General features: G+C 31.4%; 1 protein-coding gene across 1 annotated transcript in view; it reads left to right on the top strand.

Moving 5' to 3' along the window:
- LOC113396445 (uncharacterized) overlaps positions 1-2788 on the top strand; it is a 192924-nt gene extending 190136 nt beyond the window's left edge. Inside the window, exon 4 of the mRNA XM_026634382.2 lies at positions 1700-2788. Within this exon, the coding sequence (XP_026490167.2) occupies positions 1700-2562 (863 nt within the window). The 3' untranslated portion in view covers positions 2563-2788. The remainder of the gene's footprint in view (positions 1-1699) is intronic.
- Positions 2789-18170: the final 15382 nt, after the last annotated feature.

The following is an 18170-nucleotide window of genomic DNA, read 5'->3' as shown; positions in this document are numbered from 1 at the left end:
TCAAACTTTTTATTGAATCCTTTGGAATTGTACAAAAAATGTACCCTTTTTCTATAAAACATTTTTTCCTTATACGAAAGGATAACACATATTAAAAATACGAAACGTTTTGCTCTTGGATGGAGTAATATATTTGACGTATAAAATTTAGCTTTACAAGCTCTTATTTTATTTATTGATTCATTCATTCATCCATCTATTCATTCATTCATTTATTTATTTATATTTGCTATGCTTGTTTTGAATCTCCTCTTATCATAGGAAGCTAAAATTTTACATATTGGTATTATAATAAGCTTAAACAGATTCTACATCCAGGTTTAGCTTCACACGAATGAATATGTCACACAAAATAGATCGGCAAAGTGAACAAGTAATGAACAAGATATGTATGTATATACAAATTAACATGTACTAGAATTTTGTATATATATATGTAATATTTCTATAAAATTTCAAAACTATTTTCAATATCGCTTTTAGGTTTTACTATCAGTGGTGGCTTTTGTACGACGAAGTTCAAAAACATATTGTAAAACTACGAGTATCGTTTTGCCTAAACAAAGCAAATATAGACATATTGACGTCATTACTATTTTAAATTTGAGATTTAATAATGATTTTTTTTAAAGTCGTCGTATAAGTCTGCAAGAGTAAATCTCTCTCAATATTACATATCTAATGATATAAAATATTATTGAAGCCTCTGTATTTGAAAATTCAATATAAGCAAAGTTGAAGAGAACACATAGCCAAGGTGAATTTGCGTGTAAGTTTCAAAAGGGTTTCATTTCTATCAACGGTCACTTGGTTGCAAGCGTTTTTTATATATATATATATATATATTTAAATTAAATCATATTAAAGTTTATATTATGAATAAAAGAAACAGTATAATTACATGATTTTAACTATGAATATATTAACATGTTTATTCAAATTAGTCGTTCCATTCTATTTATTCAATAAACCTATTAAAATGTCGTTTCGTTGAGCAATAAATTACAATTTGGAATAAATAACGCGAACAGATAGGTCTGACACAGAAATAAGTAAATTAAACTTAAACTTGCCATTTTCTCTTTGAATAAAATAAACGCTTAACTATATTTTCTGCACGAAACAGTTCCTCATAAATTACTAGAACCGACAGCCGACTATTTTCATGAAACATTCTTTTAACTTTGTCATGCCTTGAACCATAAAAAATTAACGAGGTTACGGTCCTTTGTGCCAAGGCCCGATTGAACTTACAGAACAACAGAACCTGTGCCAAATTTTCAAAATATCAAAGAGTTAAAATTAGTTTTGTCGAAATTTCGCTCACTACACGGTCGAGATATTTCAAGTTGAAAGAGATTGTTTTCAATTTAAATCGAATAAAATTTATTGGGCTCGTAGCAATTGAACGTAATATTATCGTTATTTACAAAACGTTTTACTATTTCAAAAAATATAATTTTAACTCCTTGAGTATTCAAGAGGGATGTTCCTTTTAGTTTAATTTTTTCGATTTGAAAACATATACAATTTTATAATACTAAAAGAATTTCGCAAAATCCTCTCATTGATAGTACATTTCTTTGGACGTGATGAGAGTTCAATTTTAAATTTCGATTTTAAATTAAAAACGCAAAAACAAGTCTCAATATAACCATTATACGCTTCAAATTTAAATAAAGCAAACTTTCTTTTGCAGTATCAAATGAAGAACACAGTCGGCTGGAGATAGAACTACCTAAGATCTCCAAAGAAATCATTCTGGATCGATTATCTCAAGAACCTCAAGCGTATCCACCTGATCTTCTCTCCTTCCCACTGCGTGCACCTAATCAGGTATCACCTGCCAGCGGTATTTCATCAGGTCAAGAAAGACCTTCAATATCACAAGAGAGTCCAAAATCTCCAAATTACGGAGTTTCGTCCATAAACTCAGCACTATACAGCAGACTTCAGAACACAAGTTACCAAGAAATACCACTCGTTAGCACCAAAGGCTATGTGACATTACCCAGAAGACCGAGATTAAGCTATCCAGATTACACATTACGCCCGCAAGTATTTTCAACGTTGAACGGAGTCATACCTTACTATGACAATTTTAACATGAAACTCTTTGGGAACGGTGGAAACTATTACAGCCTTAATAAAAGCGAAATAGATTTGGGTCCAGTTAGTAAGACTGGGTTTCTAGATGTTTCGGATGATGTCGAACCAGCTCCATCACCTGCACCTGGTACCCCTCATGCTACCATACCACGGAACAGTTTAAGTTCTCCAAACATACACAACCAGCTGCTAATGCTGCAGGCTATGGCAAATGGCCACACAAAGAGGTCCTCAGAACATAGACCATTGAAAGTGACATTGACGGAGAGTGAAGGCCTATTAAGAAGTTCGAATCGAGATTTAAAAGTAGGTTATAGTGTCAACGTCGCCAGTACATTAGGTAAGCCTCGAACAATTACAAACACACCTCCAAAACCGAGGAAACGTCGGCAGAGTTCTGCAGACGTAAAAGAGACATTTTTGAACGCCATCGAGAATGCCACTCAAGTGTAACTTCAAGTGTTAAAGTTATAAAGTAGGTATTAAATGACGATGGAATTACTTGAATGTGAGTGAAATTTTTTACTCAGTGTTCTGAGTGCTGAATTTGTTGCCATTCGTTTAAAATATTTATCTGTTAGTAATTTTTTTTTAAATTTAATGTTATTTTTTAAATGTAATTAATTGTTACCTAAATTATAATATACAATTAAAATGTCACGGAATATTATTAACCTTTATATATGTAAATTAGGTTTAAGTTTTTATAAGTATTAGATTTTTCTGGATATTTTTGTTTTATTCCATTGCATATTAAAATGAATGTTCTGTGTTATAAGTTTTTAAATTAATTTATAGTTTATAATAATGTTCTTAATTATTTTATATAGTTTACTAAATGATAATTAAAAAATACTAATAATTGTTTTGGGTAGAAAACTAAAAAAAAATAATTGATTCAGGATTTTTGGGAAGCGATATATTATTAATAAGCCACGAAGCATATAATAATTCATTAGAAAATTATATCAAATCAAACGTACTTTTAATAGTTAATAATAAGAAAATTGTATAAATTATATTATTTAATAAATACAATATTATATTATGATTCCAATATTGGTGCTTATGAGAATAATAATTGCGTTATTTAAATAAATTTCCATCGCTTTCTTTAACGTCTCGTTACCGCCAAAATTAACTTTATATAAGGGCTTGGAAACACTTAGAGGGTTTTTTTTATTTATTTAAACATCATATTGTTGTACATAGACGTATATTTTATTATAAAATATATTAACATTTATTTTTTATGAACGTATTATTTGAATTGTATTTTTTTTTTTTTTTAATTAACGTTTTAACTTTTCAAATGCAATTAATCTTTTTATTTAATAATACACGGTGTAAATATTGTGAGATAGTGCTATAAAATTATTATCAATCAACTTAAAATATGAAAAAAGAAAGAAATCATATCGATTTTGATCTTACTGCGAGACTGGTGTCATAAAATATATATTTTTGTTTAATGTATCTTTCAACATACGTGTATCCAAGCCTTGTTAGAAGAAATATTACTATTTAAAATAGTTAATAATATAAAGGAAAATACTAAGTTCTACCGGTCTTAATAATCGCTTTATTGGCTAGTTGAAAAAAAAAAAGTTATGTTTACGATTGTATAAATGTAAATAGCAGATCGGGGTTTACATGAAACTAAAAAACAGTCTATAATAAAAAAGTACTGTATTTGTTAAAAATTAAGTATCGTAGAATAATGACGCTTCTGCGATTTTGAACTAACAGTCCAAGGAATTAAAGTTTGTAATGGATACTTGACTTATGACCTATTGAAATTGATCTATACATCTCTACATTGTATCTCTGTCATCGTCTGTAAACTCAGATAGTTTAAACTACGCAACGGAATTTAATTCGGTTTTCATCAATAAACAGAATGATTCAAGATGTTTATATGTATGTATAAATCATTTTTTAGTCGTGGAAAGCCGAGAATTTCAACTTGCCTAAGCGGAAAAGAGCAATAATTTTTGTTTTTATAATATTTATTAAATCTAAATTGATATATACACCCTTCTTGTATCCGCGTTGTAGTAGTAGTAGCATCCGCGAAGCTAAGACGGTTAGCTAGCTGAAAATAAACAACAAATTATCAGTGATGTAAAAATTCAAATTCATGACAGAGCATGATCACGAATTAACAACAAGTTACATGTGTCCGATATTGATAACAATAATTATAACATTAAAGTTAAAGGAAATAGGTATCAGATTCGCGTATCAGTTTAAGTCGGATCAGATCTTTCAACAGAAGCGTATTTATTCTACAAATGTAATGGTCTTGCTTTAAGTTTGTCATAGATTTGTTTTTGAAATAATAATAGTATTTCTTCTTTACTTAAAATTATAAACCAGTCGGATTAAGTATTTTACATTGTTAAACTGTCTCCAGAAACCATCGATCGATTAAATTAAACATGGCGACCATAGGCCCTTGTAACGCCATTTTTAATTTAAGTAAAGTTTTTGTTTCACGACTCGACTGTTTTAACGTTTTTAAGAAAACAATAAATACTTAAAAAGTTTTGTGACGATCATAGTTTAAACTTTTTTAATCATGGTATTAATATTATACACGACTGCCCAAGAAAGAGAAATAATATTTTCCGATTCAACAAATATATGTGTAATTATACATATATACCGTAACTTTTAACTGTCTGAACGAAATTGGATGTATCGTGTAGCGTTAAAATCTCTAGATCTTTATCAAGTAACAGAATACATTAACTAATTCGTTCAGGGCAGTCGTGATGTTTTTTTTACATAAACATACGTACATTTTTATATACACGTTAAACGTCGATCACAAATATGGAATTGGCTTTTTTTTTAAGTTTAATTAATGACTTAACCGATTGGTATCGTAATAATAAAACGGCACTAGTATAAATTAAACTATATTTAAAATATTATATACATCAAAGTATATAATATTACATATATTTTTGTATAATTATTTAAAATTATTGTTTCACGTCTTTATAGTTTTATGTAACCCTTAAGTATATAATAAGTGGTGTGATGTACATTGGTGTGTGTGCTGATGGACCAATGAATTGAGCGGAAAGATTATTGTAACAATAAATAAACAGTTTTAAATATATATGGTTTTATTTAACATTAATTAATTCTTATAAAAGGGTTAGTCATACTGTTTTGTCTGTTTTTGTTTCCTCTCAGGTCTGTATGTATAAATTACAAGGGATAAGCGTGTTTTTGTATTACCCTAATATTATTTTTGCTATATTAAATAAATTGACTTGGTAGTAGAGCCTTGCGCAAACCCTTCTGGGTAGTTCCACCAATTATTCTACTTAGTAATGAGATAATTAGAATTGCTTTTTAGGTTTGAAATTTAGTGTTTCGATTTGAAGGGCGAGTGAGACAGTGGAACTACATGCACAAGTGACATAAGATCTTTGTCCCCAAGGTTAGCGTGTATGTCTATGGATGACTACTTACTCCACATATGATTGAAAAAAAACATAGTGATTAAAATTAGTTTTTACGATTTACAAGTAAAATAAAAGACAGTACGTTAGAATTTTTTAATGACTAATGAATAATTAAGGAATTATTAATATTCCTATTCCTTTGAAGCTTATCACTTGTGTTAGGAGTGGGGATGACTATAGCCCAAGGGGTCAGGATCGATCCTGTGACTTTTATCGATAGGTGGCCCGTAAACTATTGACGACTTCCGTGGTCGAGTAGTGTCTACACCAGTTTTCATGGGTACGCCACTCTGAGGTCCCGGGTTGGATTCCCGACCGAGTCGATGTAGAAAAAGTTCATTAGTTTTCTATATTGTCTTAGTCTGGGTGTATGTGGTACCATCGTTACTTCTGATTTTCCATAACACAAGTGCTTTAGTTACTTAAATTGGGATCAGAGTAATGTATGTGATGTTGTTCAATATTAAATATTAATATTAAACTATTTCGCTATTTCGATATCTCTTATAAAACTAAGGTATATTATGAGAAGTGTCTTTGAATTATCCTTCACATTTATTTAAGACTTCAATGTATACCTGTTTCGTTGCTTTGTATAACAAGTTTCAAAATATCTTCAAGACATTTAAGATGTCACAATGTCTTGCATCGCGAAATAAGAGATATGTTTTTATGTGTAAAAAATATAAAATATATGTAAAATTATATAATTATGTATTTTATGTCAATTTTTTACATTACATTAACAGCCTGTAAATTTCCCACTGCTGGGCTAAGGCCTCCTCTCCCTTTGGGGATAGGGTTTTGGAGTATATTCCACCACGCTGCTCGAATGCGGGTTGGTGGAAAACACATGTGGCAGAATTTCGTTGAAATTAGACACATGCAGGTTTCCTCACGATGTTTTCCTTCAACGCCGATCACGAGATGAATTATAAACACAAATTAAGCACATGAAAATTCTGGTTTTGAATCCAAAATCATCGGATAAGATGCACGCGTTCTAACCACAGGGCAATGGCCCAATTTAAATTTTATTTAATGAAATATTAATTTCGATTATAAAACTCAAAATAGTTTCACCAAAGTTTTGTTCTTATGAAAATGGAGAATAAATATTTGTCAAGTAAATAAAAGGTAATTTGCAAGTATTCAAAATTATATCAGTTGTTAAAAAATGAATCTAAATAAAAAACATATCAGGTCTTGATATCGACTTTAGACAATCTCGTATTATATCTTTGTTCACTCAAGAAGACGCGCCTCTACGTTAAATTAATATCAGCGTCCATTACGGCTCATTTACACAAGACGAGTTTCTCGAACGCGAGTGGTGAAAAACCGTCAGCGATTATCCTGCGAGAACCCTCCATACTACTCCTACTTAACTAACTCCCTCTTCCATCATTTATATAATGATAAAAACTGGTAGCTTTAAAGTGATCAACCTCTTCAATTATTAAGACTACATGCATGTAGTACGACTTGTCAAAACAATTCTCGACTCAAATCTCTTTGTACTAATTTTGAATGAGATTCACCATTCGTGACTTATATTTTTGACGATGAACGTCTATAAGTAAAAAAAAAATATTAAAATATTAAATTTATGGGAAAGGATATTTCTACTTCTGGTTTTAGATAAGCTGGTATTTGACACCTTAGGTGCGTATATATTTTTTTAAATAAACAAAATGCTCTAGTGACGATCTGTATTATGTTCTAATCTCATATTTAAGCACAGATTGTTAGAAGCTCAAAGTGAATTTCTTTGCAAATCCATTTTCTGAGCCAACCCCTTAGCCCCCTTAGCCAGTCCTTCAGTTTCTTTTTTTTCGTATTTAAAATCTCATGTGGCAGAAGACCTACAATTACGAGTGCGCCTTGTTCCACCAAAGACATATTACTGTTACGAAAATCGTATGGCGAAATTCGTACGATATGTTTACATACGCAGTCACCGAAGAGAGATCTTTCGAGAGATGGAAGTCGCACCGTTATTTTATGCTAAACGGTAGATTATTACACGGCAAAAAAACTGCTGCTTGCGTGCGAAAATGTCTTCTTACGTATCTTCGGCTTTAGGATGAGTGACTCAGTAACAGTAAAAAAACTACAAGATAGTTCATAATATGATTATGTGTGGTTTAGTTGTACGTGTAGCTTAATGTTGAAGGGCTCGCCATCGTGACTTAATATTTCTGTACATATAAACAATAATCAACAATAAAATTGAGCTATTTTATTTTTAAACAATTTCCCTCCTTATAGTATTTTATCTGTATAATTATTAACGTTCGATTAAGATATCAGAATGATAGTACTACCTAAATAAATAATTATTACAATCAAATCATTCTATAAAAAGTTTTATAAATTTTTTTCCAAACGTAACAGCCCAATAATCTGTATTTCAAGTTACAGTATAACTCTAATTTAGGGTTTTAAATCCTGATAAGTAATCAAAAGTTGGCCTTAATAAAAAGCTAGAAAGAAATTCATTCTCCATAAACCTTGACGTAAATTAAAAAAAAAACGGTCACGGAATAAAAAAACAGCAGTTATTAGTAATTTCGTTCGACTAATTACAGAAATAATCGCAGCTAGGACGACCATAAAAGTATATTCATCCAAGGACATTAGTAATTAAATTATTATTATTAACGGAAAAGTCTAATGGTTAGATATGGTAAATTGAATTAAATTGACGTCGTAATTTTTTTAATTTACTAGAATACATTGGACTTAAGATTGCAGGTTCGAGCCCAGCCAGTACTAAATTTTCATGTGCTTAATTTTTGCTCATAATTCATCTAAACTGTCAAGGAAAACATCGTAAATGTATTCTTAATATGATGAGATACCTTCCAAAACAAAGCTACCACCAAGTAAAATTGAGTGTAATTCCACCAACTACCGGTCTGATACTGGTTTACCTGTCAGTTATACTTAATCACTTTACCCTCGGAAATTTAACCACAAAGCTCCAGATTTGCAGCCACAGTACTGGCCCATAAGATGGCCAGTATAATTTATTATATAGGTAAATAAATTGAAATTTAATTTAAACCAAATCTTATCCCTCTATTCATTAGAATTATTGTGCAGCTCAATACGTTGAAATGAGCGAAACGAAAATAGAAAAAATCAATTAGGAAAAAGACAAAGTTCTGAGAGTTTGACGTTTAATTTATATTGAAGTTCACGTCGTTTGAAATGGACGGATCTTTATTAAAATAATAAACAATGAACGAAAAAAAATATATAACTACGGACTTCATCGCGGGGCGACATATAGCACGGACAGCTCTATGGAAACACAATATAGTAATAAAGAAAAAAAAAATAAGCTCATCACTGTTATTTTGTTTTTTTTTTTGATTGTTTTGTATTTTTGTAGCATAAGAAACAAATTGACGTCAAATACATTTCTGATTTAACTACATTTATAGTATAAATATTTTTGTGATGTCAACTAATCAAAACAGTATAGGTAGTTATCTATTGATAATGCATTTTTTTATAAATAAGGTAGGCGTGTTAATGATACGGATGAATAGACTTTTGCACGGTATTGGAAATATAAACCATTCTCTATATCGTTAAAGCACCTTGAGGACTAAGATGATATGTCCGTTGTGCCTGAAGTAACAGTAGCTCACTCATAACATAACATAACATAACATACATAAACAGCCTGTAAATTTCCCACTGCTGGGCTAAGGCCTCCTCTCCCTTTGAGGAGAAGGTATGGAGCATATTCCACCACGCTGCTCCAATGCGGGTTGGTGGAATACACATGTGGCAGAATTTTCGTTGAAATTAGACACATGCAGGTTTCCTCACGATGTTTTCCTTCACTGCCGAGCACGAGATGAATTATAAACACAAATTAAGCACATGAAAATTCAGTGGTGCCTGCCTGGGTTTGAACCCGAAATCATCGGTTAAGATGCACGCGTTCTAACCACTGGGCCATCTCGGTAGCTCACTCATCCTTGACAATTTTTTTAATATTAATATCAGATGAGTGAGTTGTATACCGAAATCTATTCACACAAGGCCCTGTCACCAATTTACAATCAGCCCATCAGCTATAACTCACCTATGAAGGGTTCCGCAAGTAAAGTCAAGTAGCAGCAAGTAACAAGGTTTATGTTTATGAAATTAAATGTTTTTTTTTACATTTGAGTTGATTGAATTAAAGGTAAATTGCAGTTTCCAATTTATGACGTATTAATAAACCTACTTACTAGATCTCGTTCAAATCAATTTTGAGTGGAAGTTTGCATGGTAATGTATATCATATATTATTTTTAGGTTTATCATTCTTGTACTATAGAAGTTAAAGGGGGGGACACATTTTATCACTTTGAAAGTATCTCTAGCGCAAACTATTCAGTTTAGAAAAAAAATGATGTTAGAAACCTCATTATTATTTTTGAAGACCAATCCATAGATACTCCACACGTAAGGGTTCGATGAAAAAATAATTTTGAGTTTCAGTTCTAAATATGGGGAACCCCAAAATTTATTGTTTTTTTTTTTCTATTTTTGTGTGAAAATCTTAATGCGGTTCACAGAATATATCTACTTACCAAGTTTCAACAGTATAGTTCTTATAGTTTCGGAAAAAAGTGGCTGTAACATACGGACGGACAGACAGACAGACATGACGAATGTATAAAGGTTCCGTGTTTTGTCATTTGACTACGGAACCCTAAAAAACAGTAAATTACATAATATATAACATAAACACGTCATGTTAATGATGTAACCTAAATTCTATCATCCAAAACATTACCCATCTCTGATCTAATCTCGTTTTCACGCAGGAAAGTGGACGAAATGGTCCCAAACTCAATTATTGCTGACCCGAATGTGTATTGTTCAGGCGCTACCCTCAAAAAATCCTTTCTCATATAATTTGTTCAGGTAACAAGTATAAGTGCTTCTGTTTTTAAAGTGAACCTGTTACGTTTTGTTTTTTTTTTTGTTTTTTTTTTTAATAAGAAATGAAGGCTTGTTTTTTGTTTTTTGCGAAAGAAAAACATCGAGACGTTGAAAGATTTAATGGATACTAGTTGTCGCGCGTGGCTTCGCTCGCATTTTAGAGGTTGGTCGTCATGTGTTAGATACAAAAAGTAATTAATAAAAACAAAATTTAAAATTAAAATAAAACAAATTATTAAATTTTAAGGATCCAAGATTCGAGATAGCGTCCATACGCTATAGCCACCGTCAGTCGGTTGTCAACATTTCACGAGTGAGATCGAGTGAGATGTAAATGTGAATTCTTACAGAATCGGACTACTGATCAATAAAAAGTAATATTTATTGATAGGTAAATCTGCTACAACAGCTGCGATTTTTTTTTCATAAAAACGAAATTAGTTATCGCCTGCGGCTTCGCTCGTATTTTAGGTATCAGGTTTAACGTATACAAAAATAGCCTTTTATCTTCCTTGGAATTAAAGCCAAACCAAATTTCATCAAACTCGATTCAATAGTTTAGCCGTGAAAGCTAAAATTATAAAATTTAATTACGATGAACACGGAATGAGCTGAGGTCTAAGACATCTTCAAAATTATAATATTATCTTTTTGGATGTTTTTGATTTATCTGTGGAGTCATTGTTATTAATAGGTGCCAGGAGCAAGAGAAAATGCCACACCCACTCTGGCAAAAAGGAAAAGACATAATTTACAATTTGATTAATTATTGGAACCAAGTTCATTTAAGCGGTTTACAGTTAACTGACAAAATTTTTTACGTGAGAAAAAAGCGTTATGTCCCCTCCATACCTTTTCTTCTCCTTCTCTTTCTATTTCTCGCTGTCTCTGTCTAATATATAAAGTTTTATATAATATTAGTTATCGCCCGCGGCTTCGCTTTTGTTTTAGAGGTCAATCGTATCGTGTTAGGTATATAAATGTAGCAGATGATTGGATCACAAGCTTGCTTCATATGAAGTTTTATCAAATTCGGTTCAGTGGCTTGGCCTTAAAAGAGCAACAGACAGAGTTACTTCGCATTTATAATATTAGTATAGATTACGTATATATGTATTCAGCAATTAACACGAAGTGACCTAATGGTCTCCATTTTCTTTTTCATAAAACGGAAGGGTTACCTAAATGACACCGTCCCTAATTATGTGACTAAATTAAAAGTATATTACTTTATTCGAGCTTTTAGGAGCAATTTTAAATTTACATTTTACAGGATTATATCAAATTATACCTTCATTTATTATGGCTACCACCGAGAAATACTGGCAATAAACTGGCGATTACTCTTTTCCACGTTTTCTTATAATCTGTTTAATTGAGTTGAGTAATTAATATTATTTGTTAATGATAATGAACAAAAGATTATAATTTATTACTTTAATTGGCAAAGTTAAAAATCGTAGCTGTAGATAATATTATTTTTAAAATGAAGCTCTACAATTTTCGGAACGACTTCCTCACAAAGTCCTGGCAGTGCAGTCATCTCTGTTTTACACCACGCAGTTGGGGATCCAGGAGTCAATCTCACAGTGTAGGCCGCCGATTGACTCCTTCATACATTTGTCGGTCTCATATTTCCCTTTCAATTTTTCCGGTAGTTCTTTAAGATTCTGTCAATATTATATTGTTATTGTTTGTTACCGGTAATTTTAGGTAATTTAGGAAAAATGCTTAAAGTTGGTCGAAACTCTGAATAATATCGTCATATTTTTGAGATATCTTCTGTGTTGCTTTTTGTGTGTCTATCTTAAATTTGTAAATTTTTATTTTATTTTTGTGTGCCTGCGTTTTTATATTACCAGACAGCTTCTCGATTTAAATTTGAAGGGTTGTTTTCTAAAAAATTGAAAAAAAAAATTATTATTAAATTTAAAAAAAATTATAATAAATTGGTCTTCGTGCGATTTTGGATTTTTTTGGGTGGTCTGGATGGTCATCATTTTATATCATCACATATTATAGCCATCAACTATCAATACTTTGATATGCGTTGGTATGGCTTAAAGAACAAAGGTGATGGTCGCAGTAAATATTTTGTGCGATTCAGAAATACTTAATAACGAATACAGGTAGTTCAATCTTTTACTGATATCGTAAAAAAGTTTTGAATATTTTCAGCACGATATTTTATTTAAAGTTTGTAAATACAATACGAACGATATTTTTATTTGATTAAATATTGAAAAAAATATTTTCCAAAAAAAATCATGGAGTTTGACTATTGTTGTTAAGGTTAACTTTATTGGATGTGATTTAATCACACTTAAACGACTTAAGATAAACGTCCATCTGAAGATCCTGGGAAGTTCCATTCCATAAATAATCATAAGTGTTATCAATTTACACGAGCTTGGTCTTGGCTCAGTCCTTTTTAAATAATTTTCGCTACAAAGAAAGTTTTGATTCTGCTGCATAGATTTTTAATTGGATCAGAATTTCTAATATGTATAAACGCCAATACTAACGTTGGTGAACATTTTGATACTCTCGAGAGTGCGATGCACTGTCAGTATATGCCGAAGGTTTTCTGCAATGTATTGTCACTATCCAAAACATAGCACAATTCTTTGTCTGATTTCCTAGATTAAAATTACAAAAAATACCAGATACTTCAATCTTTTTAGATAAAATGTTTCAACAAAAGATAAATGTTATATCAATATCGAATCTGAAATCGAATATGATATAAATTTTATGTTTGTTAAATGTACCTACAAATATTTTCATGTATTGAATTTCGTTACAAATTTCACTAGACATTTTCGGATGATGTAAAACGTTTCCTGAATTCCTGACATGAATATTAACTTTGCTTCAAATATTTCGGTTTCCTACACGAAATGTGCATGGCTATTATATTCTAAGGGAGCAGATATGAATCTGTGTGAATATTTGAATTGAATGGAGCTTGTGAATATTAAACAAAGATCATAGGTTTAAGCCGGAGAGAATAATCGTATCAATTTTCGCTTTCATAATTTTTTATAAAGCAACCTCCGGACTAAGGATTTCTGTCTTTTAGAAAGAAAATGCTTAGAGCTTACCAGATTATCCACTGAGCTGTTCCAATGCGGTATGCTTGATACATATTTAGCTTAATTTCATCGAACACACACAGGTCTCTTACGATGACGCCGCCATTTTTTTGTAAATGCTTGTAATACCTGTATGCCATCATTCTGAATTCTCCTGGACTGAGCCCAGAGTGCATCTGCAAATCTACTATTGTGCAAAAATCGGTAAGTAGTAGAAAGACGTCTTTCAAACCACGCTCTATTAAATTAATATATACGTTCATAGTTAATTTGTGTTAAATCCTTTTAAAATCCTACGAGATAGATCAAAATAATGTACTACAGTATATTGTACACCTTAAAAAGGTCTACAAAAAAGTCCACGATGGTATATGTCTATCTCTTAGGGATAGCCCACAACAACCATTTTTTATGCTCTACATTTTACGAGAAATAACGACTTATATTCGAAGCGATTTTAAGCAATATAGCATTAATCCATATCCAATAAAGTACCTTAAATACACTGTGCATTTAATAAAGATTAATATAGCCTTTTACAGTATGTAATTTAAATGAATAATTTCGAAAATATTACAGATTTAAAATGCAGGGACATAGCGGTTTGTATTATCGAATAACAAAAAAGCTATTAACTTTGTAAATCAAAGTCAAAGTCAAAAATCTTTATTCAATATAGAAGTGTTTACAATTGCTTATTGATTGTCAAAAATCTACCACCGGTTCGGAATTTAGCACCTCGGACCTGAGAAGAACCGGCGAAAGAAACTCAGCGGGATATATATATATTTTTTTTTTAACCATTTTCCATGTGCAATGATAATTATATTTTAGTTATTTGAAACAGCCTGGAGGCGATCATTTCATTCCCAAGGTGATTCCCAGTAGTGATATTCTGTAGTATATTATCAGTATTGCACTCATGCGAAGCCGGGATGGGTCGCTAGTAATATATAAATTGATAATATTCACTTGAATAATTTACCATGTAAATAATATAGCCAAGGTCTCAGAGGTTAAATCACGTAAATCTTAAATGGCGATTTCAGTCCCATATGTTTCATTTGTGTTTATAATTTATTTCGTGTAAGTGTCAAAGGGAAATCTACCACATGATATTCAACATGGATGGCAGGCTTGTGTAGATAAACAAATAAATAAAATTAATTGATGTGAATAATTTTATATTTTTATTTAATATTATATTTATTTATTTATTTAAAATACTAGCTGTGCCCGCGACTTCGTGCGCGTTTTTTGAATTTAAGTTATTTGGATATTGTAGCGTGATTTTATTTTTATTCTATATATAATTCTAAAATAAAAGTAGCCTATGTTACTCCTTATTAAATCCGCTATCTGCCAGTGAAAGTCCCGTCGAAATCGGTTCAGCCGTTCCACAGATTAGCCGGAACAAACAGACAGACAGATAGACAGACAAAAATTGTAAAAAATGTTATTTGGGTATATGTACCGTGTATACATACATATGCATTTAGTAAAACGCGGTTATTTTAATATTACAAACAGACACTCCAATTTTATTATATGTATAGATAAATAAATTCTGTCTAATGAGAAATGACGTTATAAGTTAACAGTAAAAGTTTTAGTGTAAAAGTTTTTTTTTTTTCTTTTTAGCGCATTGAGATAAAAGCTTGTTTTTTTACTTAAAACGGTTTTTTTACTTTTAATTTGATCTTTAATAATATTATAAACGCGAAAATATCCTGTGTGTTACCTCTTCACTAACACCGCTGAAATAATTTAGATAAAATTTGGTTTGAAGATAGTTTGAGTCCATGGGAATGAAAATGGGCTACTTTTTTTAATTCACCTCGAGGGGGTACAATACGGGGTTATGGTTTGTATGCTATGAGTAAAGTTACGTCGATAAAGCCGCAGGTTCAGCTAGTTTTATTCAATCGCTTATCGGACGTGCATATCCTGTTAAGTCAACCTACATTGGCACTGCAAGAATTATTTCTTGCAGTGCCATTTCTTTCTGATAATGCGTCCCCAAGCTTGGGAACTAAGATATGTCCCCAGTGCTGGTACTTAAACTGGCTCACTCAAAAAAATTTCTAACCTATTAACTAATTTGATATAAAATTAGTACATTTTTTAATAAAGTATTCTTGATATGGAACTGGGTATATATTTCCGTTCGTTAATCCAGATTTCTATTGCGAAACACAATTAAAATAATTTAATATCTTTGTTATGAAATCTAGCGACAAAAATACGCATTAATTTTAAGAAACCACGTGTAATTAAATTAAACAGTGTTCTTTTAATAATACCTTTAAAATCGAGCGTGAAATATTTTCAAGAACGTAATATTTCTTCCGAAATACAAACAGGCGTCGTCAGTTCGAAAACGTTTCGTATCATAATTATGTTCTTGTGTTAATTTATTACAAGAAAATGAAATTCAAGCTTAAATTATTCATGCAAATAGACTAAATTTAAAGTGGGTGAGTAACTACGAAGCGCAACTTTTTATATGATTATATTAAATAGTAAAATCTCCTACAAAACGCGTTGCATCGTCTGGTACAAATTGAATGCACAATATTTTTTCAAAAGTGTCACCTGATGATCACTACCACTCAATGGTGCTGTAAGAACTTTCTATTTCTTATAGCCAACCTTGGTAACTAAGATGTTGTGTCTTGTACCTGTAATTACACTAGCTCACTCACCCTTTAAACCAGAACACAATAATACTGGGTACTGCTGTTTGATGAGTGGGTGGTACCTAACGGGCTAGCACAGTCCTAGCACCAAGTAAACCAAGTTTCTGGTATAGATTGGTATACAAGAGGAATGGTTTGTAATTATAAATGAACACACATGTTTACCGGATTCAAATCACTGAACAATCTTGGTTTACGTCTAGTCACGTCCTTAGCTACGAACTGGTTAGCATGGGATAATTCTGATTATCAAGTAATTGTATCACGTGTGTCCAATTATTTGAATAGTGAGCCGAGATGGCCCAGTGGTTAGAACGCGTGCATCTTAACCGATGATTTCGGGTTCAAACCCAGGCAAGCACCATTGAATTTCATGTGCTTAATTCGTGTTTATAATTCATCTCGTGCTCGGCGGTGAAGAAAAACATTGTGAGGAAACCTGCATGTGTCTAATTTCAACGAAATTCTGTCACATGTGTATTCTACCAACCCGCATTAGAGTAGCGTGGTGGAATATGCTCCAAAACCTTCTCCTCAAAGGGAAATGAGGCCTTAGCCCAGCAGTGGGAAATTTACAGGTTGCTAATGTAATGTAATGTTTCCAATTATAATACATGCATTGTATTTAGTTAATTGATCCTGAGCTGTATCTATGTATGACTTTTGATCTGAGTATTGAAGGTCAAGATTGCTTAATTGATAGATAAGGCTAATATTAGAGGTAGGTTCAGTTTACTTTTATTATTTTTGTGAATTTTGTTGAATTTTTTTTTATTGTTAAAGAGATTTTAATAAGAGCAAATTCATTCAGACAATGATTCATTGCTATTGTTTAATATTTTTTTATCAAATTTATTTAAACTAGTGGCGAAACTCAGCGTTCATTCAAAAGATTTTTTAGGAATTTCGAAACCTATGACGGGTTTTGTTTTGATTTCATTTCATTGTAAACTGCAAGTCATTCATCTTCATTTGGCGCCAAAATGATGAAACCTCTTTTAAATAAAATTTTAATATCAAATAGTATACATTAGTTCAGTTAGATTTGAAATTTTTCGAATTACAATTTACTTGAATTTCGTTTATGTTTTTCATTTTTTTTTTCTTATACAGCCGTAGTATACTGCTCTCTAACCGGCCAGTAGCTTTTATCCGCTCTCTAAAATTAATTATTTATTAAATCGTAACAATTTAGTAAACTTTAATCAAGAATCATTCTTTTTCAAAAGCTCTATAGTTACAGTACTACGGCTAGAGCTCTTCAAAATGAGACCATAACCAATTTTTTTCGTCCCATAATCACTGGGACAAAAATCGGTGTACGCTGTTAATGTATAAGATGTCCATTAACTTTAGAAGAAAAATGGCCAAATGATTACAGAATATGAACTATAATTGGACTTTATGGTGCTGAAGTGTTCCAACCCACATAAACATGATATAAGGAATAAAAAAATTATAATTGTACTTTAAATATAACTATAGAAAGGATTTTCTCATTTAGAACTAAATATATTTTATTAGTAGTTCTTTATTTTGGAAGAATTTCTGCCACATGTGTATCCACCAACCCCTATTGAAAGGAGGATTTTGCCCAGCATTGGAACATTTACAGGACGATGTATTGTAACTCTAAAAATTCTACGGACTTGATTGATTTTATAATATAAATTTATTGCATAGTTTTGCTTGGTAGGTTGCGTGCAAACCCATGTGGGTAGGGACACACTCATGACTTATTCTACCGCTAAATAGTATGACTGAATATTGTTATGTTCTGGCTTGATGCGTGAGTGAGCCAGTGTAATTACAGAGACAAGGGACCTAATTGC

Source organism: Vanessa tameamea, chromosome 22 (assembly GCF_037043105.1).
Source record: "Vanessa tameamea isolate UH-Manoa-2023 chromosome 22, ilVanTame1 primary haplotype, whole genome shotgun sequence".
Taxonomy (NCBI): Eukaryota; Metazoa; Arthropoda; class Insecta; order Lepidoptera; family Nymphalidae; genus Vanessa; species Vanessa tameamea.
Note: the sequence above shows the minus strand (reverse complement) of the source record. Positions and strands in the feature narration are given on the sequence as shown.